The sequence below is a fragment of the Mus caroli genome, chromosome 15 (assembly GCF_900094665.2).
Source record: "Mus caroli chromosome 15, CAROLI_EIJ_v1.1, whole genome shotgun sequence".
Lineage (NCBI taxonomy): Eukaryota > Metazoa > Chordata > Mammalia > Rodentia > Muridae > Mus > Mus caroli.
Window position 1 is genome coordinate 19,073,019 of NC_034584.1, and position 6,340 is coordinate 19,079,358.

At 36.6% G+C, this 6,340-nt stretch overlaps 1 protein-coding gene across 6 annotated transcripts in view; it reads left to right on the forward strand.

Moving 5' to 3' along the window:
* Positions 1 to 6,181, forward strand: part of Cdh18 (cadherin 18) — an 867,298-nt gene extending 861,117 nt beyond the window's left edge. For 4 of the 6 annotated variants that reach the window (XM_029470125.1, XM_029470124.1, XM_029470126.1 and 1 more), the window contains one exon: positions 5,670 to 6,181. In XM_029470125.1, the coding sequence (XP_029325985.1) occupies positions 5,670 to 6,160 (491 nt within the window). In that variant the 3' untranslated portion in view covers positions 6,161 to 6,181. The remainder of the gene's footprint in view (positions 1 to 5,669) is intronic. The other 2 variants (XM_029470127.1, XM_029470128.1) reach the window with 2 other exon arrangements.
* The last annotated feature ends 159 nt before the right edge of the window (positions 6,182 to 6,340 follow it).

Genomic DNA, 6,340 nt, shown 5'->3' on the forward strand with positions numbered 1-6,340 from the left:
TTTCATTTAGACTTTTATAGTAATACATAGAATAAAAGAAAGCACAGAAGGGCAGACCTTTGAATTTGTGTTCCTATACTCACTGAACAATCACTAATTTCTTGAGGCATCAAAAATGTATTTTTTGTCTTTAAATAATAAAAAAAATCACACACACACACACACACACACACACACAGAGAGAGAGAGAGAGAGAAGCAAAACAAAACCAAACAAACAAAACCCAACACAACAGTAGAACCAACAGAAGCTCTGAATCATCTAGAATTCTACAGCATGTCAGAGAATCCAATATGTGATTTTTAACATGATATCTTCAAAAACTTTATTGTTAAATAAAAGAAAAAACCAAGCTCCTCTGGGGAGACATGTTTTTTTTCTTTCCAATTTTTATTAGGTTTTTTTCTTCATTTGCATTTCAAATGCTATCCCGAAAGTCACCCATACCCACCCCCCGTTCTCGTACCCACCCACTCCCACTTCTTGGCCCTGGCATTCCCCTGTACTGAGGCATATAAAGTTTGCAAGATCAAGGGGTCTCTCTTCCCAATGATGGCCTACTAGGCCATCTTCTGCTACACATGCAGCTAGAGACAGGAGCTTCAGGGGGGTACTGGTGAGTTCATATTGTTGTTCCACCTATAGGGTTGCAGACCCCTTTAGCTCCTTGGTTACTTTCTCTAGCTTCTCCACTGGGGACCCTGTGTTCCATCCAATAGCTGACTGTGAGCATCCACTTCTGTGTTTGCCAGGCCCTGGCATAGTCTCACAAGAGACAGCTATACCAGTGTCCTTTCAGCAAAATCTTGGGGGCATATGCAATGGTGAGACATGCTTTTTACTTTCATGTTTATTACCATCTAACTCTGCTCATGTCTTAAGACAAACATCATTATAGTGCTTGAAAGGTTTTGATATTCAGGTAATTTTGAAGTAAATTATGTTTTCACATTTTTTATTATTTCGTCATCTTTCATTTCACAAACCAGTATTTTAATTACCCTTTATCAGCATATTTCAATCTCTAGGATAACTTGTACATTTGCAAATATTGCATTATATGCAGGGAGAATGAAATAAAGCTCTTTGAAATGTTTAAAATTAAAAAATGTTTTCAAAGATTTTGGAAAATACTATAGAAATGTCATTTATGCCTTCATTTAAATAATCATCAGTTTTAATTTATAACTTTTATCAAATTGTTACCATTCAGAAAATACAGGTCACAAGACACTATTTCCTCATCTGTAATTTAAAATATTTGCTAATCACATTAAATTCTCCAGGTAGATTGGACTACAGTAAAATTTCATCCAACAAACTGAAATTGTAATAGTCAATCTTTAAAGTTAATCAAATTGTGAAATTAATATGCTGATTTGCAAAAGTATGCCATTTATAATTGCAAACATGTAAGCAGCTTTGTAAATCTGGTTTTATTTTTATCAATAATTAATTGTGAACTCAAGGTTATTTCTTCAGATACTCTTCTCTTTATACCTAAACACAGAAAAATAAAATACTAACTAAAAGAATATTAATGATAACCCTAATACTTCATAATGCTTATTCCTGTGAGGTTATAAAGGAACTTGTTTTTATCATCTACTTATATTTTATTTACATATAGACTGTTCACCAGACAATAGTGTTTGATATCCACAAAGCCCAAATTTAAATGATGCACATTCGGGTAGTGAGTCATGTCACTTTGCTGCAAGCAGATTTAAAAACCTTGATTATTAATTTTAAAAACCATTATTAATTTTTCACATAATATAAGTTGATCATATTCTTTTCTATTCTTAAGTCTTTCCCAGATGTTCACCACCTCCTGTGCATCTCTATATCCTTTCTCTTTCTCTGTCTCTGTCTCTCTCCCACATACATCACACACACACACACACACATTGGGTGCAGTTTAAAGATATTTATTTTATGTAATGAATGGGAAAGCATTGGAGTTTTATCTTGTGATAGAATTAGAGTTCAGTACTTAAAGTAGGGCATCCCCATTCCTGCTGATGAGCCTCAGATTGACTTTTGAACCTCATTCTTTATTGGCCAAGGACACCAATATAGTTCTTGCTACCATACCACTTCTCACAAATAGTGGCCAGTCAGGAGCTGAGAAAAAAATCTGACACTATTGTGCCTTCAAGATTATTTTAGAGCATATGATTTTGGCATGACCATCCTTACGCTCTTCAGTAATCATGAATATCAGCAATTAGTAATAATTATACAATATAAATTATTAGTAAATAGCAAATATTAATCAATTGGATTAGGATAGATGAGGCAGTATGAGAAATGCAATGAACTGAGAAGACTAAAGTTGGGGAGGGGGAACTCGGGGGAAAGGGGGAAGAAGAATGTGAGAAGGAGTCGATGTCTGAGCAGTTACTGCCAATCTGTTCTCAATTAAATAATCCCAAGAGACTCTCAGGATCTGAGCTGGAACCTTTTCAATGAAAACTGCTATGACCAGAGGCTGCCAATAGTTTTGTGGAGCTAATCAAAATAATCACTTTGATTTCCACTTTATTTCTACCACATTCAATACCAAGATATTTTGGCATAAAAAAGAATCAAACAGACATTTAGCGATAAACACATCTGTGTTGATATCCATTGACAGAGGGCGTGCTGTGACTCAGCACACAATAAAAAGAGACTCAATCCACACAAGGGCTATGTATGAATCTGGAAACCTCCAGACAGGACAAATATGGCGATGATTAAAAATTCATGGGAAAAATAATCCAAAAAGCCAGTGCAAAGTCTACTTACCTAAATTTGCATTCCCTTGGCAGTAAATTAATAAATGAAGCAGAACGAATTTTCATGAATTTTTGTTGATAAAAATATTGACCCACGGTGGCTGAAAAATTGTCTGAGCAGGTAATAGTAGTTGCTGTCATTAAAAAAAGACCTGGGTTCAATTCCCAGCGCTACCTGTTGTCGCCATCTGTGACTCCTATACTGGGGGAATCCACCACCATCTAGTGGCTGCTCCAGGCACTGCATGCAGGTAGTGCACAGGTTTACAGGCTGTGATAACAGCCATACACCCAAAATTATACTAAATAAGTAATTTAAAATAAATAATGTCAATATCAAAATGTACCAGCATGTGTAGAGTGGATGTCTGGTGTCCATAATGCCCTGAGTACCATCCCCAGGACGCTATAAGCCAGGCATGGGAGAACATATCAGCATCAAAGCATTCATATAAGAAGTGGGTAGGAGAATCAGGAACTCAAGTCATGCTCCCCTACAAAAACAAGGCTGAGGGGGCTTGAACCCCTTCAGAATATGCCTCAAAATTCCTTAAATAACGATAGTAACAATAATCTCAAAGTCTTTGTAACTTTTTAAACTGAGAGAGTAAATGTAATTCACCAACTAAGAAAAGTAAAAATGAATTAAAACATGTCAAAAGCACAACAAATTGTTGGACTTCCATGCTAGGTTGTACAACTAAAATATACTTTCAAATATCCAAGGATGGTTTATAACATTAAACAAAGAAGGCCAATTCACTCCTTTGATGTATTTTATAACAATGTGGCAATTTGATATTGTATTTCCCAAGGACATACTATAAGATGACACACCATATAATATTCATAATTCCAAAGACTGTGTGGATTATTTGAGTATCTTAATTTGATTTCCTGGATTTCAAAAATGTATTTGTCTCCTTAATGATTCCACATAATTAATAACTTTAATGATGACCTTAAAAGGATGGGCTTTATTCATGGGATCTGATGCAACTGTTTAGTTTCACTTTCAAATGTCCAAAATATTCTCAAGAACAATTAGGTACAGTACTAGTATTAAACCAGAAATTATTTTTTTTAGAAACACTTAAAAGAAGTGTTCTTAGAGATGCTATTTGTACCACACGGAGTCATTAGTCATCTAGCACAATGCTGCTTTCCTGGAAACGGTTTGTTCACCACTCAACCGAGATTCTGTGTAGAGCACCCACTGAATGTCACCTGCTACAAGAATAGATGTTTGTCAACTGTGAATCAGACATGCTAGGGCCCTTATCTAGTCTGTTCATTTCAATTTTCTTCTCTGAGATAACTTGAAAATGCCTGTAACTAGAAAGACAATGTATGTCATATCAGTATAAATGGCTTATGAATGAAATGTCACTCTGAAAACTATGCAATGGAATAATTGCTGTGTTTTTACTAATACTATGTAAATAGTATTAGTACTTGTTCTTGCACAGCACATATGTTTGCTTTCCAGCATCCACTTTACAGCTTACACAGGGGCTCCAGCTCTGTCTTCTTGTGTCCATGGGCCCGGATATGCATGCATTCCACTTATATGTATATGCAGGAATAGAAAATACATGCATAAAAATACATTAAGTAAATCTAAAAACCCCCACGTATCTTGAATATTTTCTTAACTTTTGCATAATAAATACACATAAGAAATCACAACCTTAGAAAGAGTATTACTCTCCACATTTAGTTATGTAACTGTGATGCACCCAGGTATTTAAGCATTTACATGGAAGAGAATACAAGTGATCTTCCTAGGTCTGTAATTGTGTTTATTTCTTATTTATTTATTTATTTTTAGAAAACATGTGCATAGGTTTCTATAACAAAGCTTAACCTAAATTACTTCTTATTTGATTGAGCATAAAGGCCTAAAACACTGAGAAAGGACCAAAGCCAAGTGGCCAAAATTTATCTATACGACTTTGTCAAGTGCTTGGAACATAACTAACTACTGTAGGTGAAAGATCCTAATCCAAGTTGATCACGGGCTAAAACGTGTGTGTCTATGAAGTGGCATATGCACACAATGTCATCATCGTAGAGTGGGGAATCCTACTACAAATATCCTTATCGTTAGGTAGACATTGATCTTTATGCACTCAGTTCTATCTAGTATCTTTCTCAATAAATCTAGAGATTGTTAGACTCTTCACACACACACACACACACCCCTTAGTCTCTGCATTGTCATTTTGCAATTGAGTAGAACCACAGCTATTCTGTGAGGAATACCTAAGTTATAAAAGAAATGTCACAAAGTGAACAGTTTCTATATAGTACAACTTGTGTATAAATAAAATAACAGTATCCTGCAGCTTTACAGGAAAGGGTCAGATGTTAGTGCCTGATAATGTAACCCAAAGACATAAAATACAAGAGAAACCACACATAATAAACTTGTTTTGCACTGACTTTCTACATAGGACCAAACCTTCACAGTTTAGAAAACTTTTTAGTAAACTACTTCCTGATTTCGGTGAGTCTACATAAAATGATTATTTGTGAGTTATTTGCACAGATTTTTTTTTTCCAGTCAAAAGTTTATATTGTTTTCTTTCCCTCACACTAGGCAATGGAAGGTTTTACTGTCAAGACAGGCACTAAGCAAATGAGAATATTAAAGTTTCAGTGATCACCAAATCTACAATGATGCATTGAGGTTATCAGTTTAAACAGCCTCCGGACCAGCCAAATGCTTGTGGCATTATTCACTAGTGGTGTGCAGATTAAGGCTGTGTTGCTAGGTGACCCTAGCCCTAGAAGGTGTAGGAAATAGGAACTGGAAAGTACTGATAGAGCCAAAGCCGAAGTCCTTCTCTCTGTTAACTTCATCCTGTTTCCATTTTTCTTCAGCCATTGTGGTCCTTTTTATCACCTTGAGGCGCGGCAAAAAAGAGCCCTTGATCATTTCAGAGGAGGATGTGCGAGAGAATGTGGTGACATATGATGACGAGGGAGGAGGGGAGGAAGACACCGAGGCCTTCGACATCACAGCTTTGCGAAATCCTGCCGCAGCAGAGGAGTTCAAGTACCGCAGAGACATTCGGCCTGAAGTGAAGCTCACTCCGAGACATCAGACCTTGTCCACCCTGGAGAGTATAGATGTTCAGGAGTTTATTAAGCAAAGACTCTCAGAAGCCGACCTGGACCCCAGCGTGCCCCCTTATGACTCTCTTCAGACTTATGCCTACGAGGGCCAGCGGTCAGAAGCCGGGTCTATCAGCTCACTGGACTCCGCAACCACGCAATCAGACCAGGATTATCACTACCTTGGAGACTGGGGGCCCGAGTTTAAGAAGTTAGCTGAACTCTATGGAGAAATAGAATCTGAAAGAACAACTTAGGGGGTTCCTTTTTTTTTTTTTTTTTTTTTTTTTTTTTCTATGTAGAATTTGCTTCCTGGCCTTGATTTTTTATGACATCATTAGTACAAGGAAGTCACGCCGAAACAGTACTTGGAACTGAGCAAGCTGTACACAGCTCCTGTAGAAACAAGTGCCCTTTTTATGATCAGAAAAAAAAAA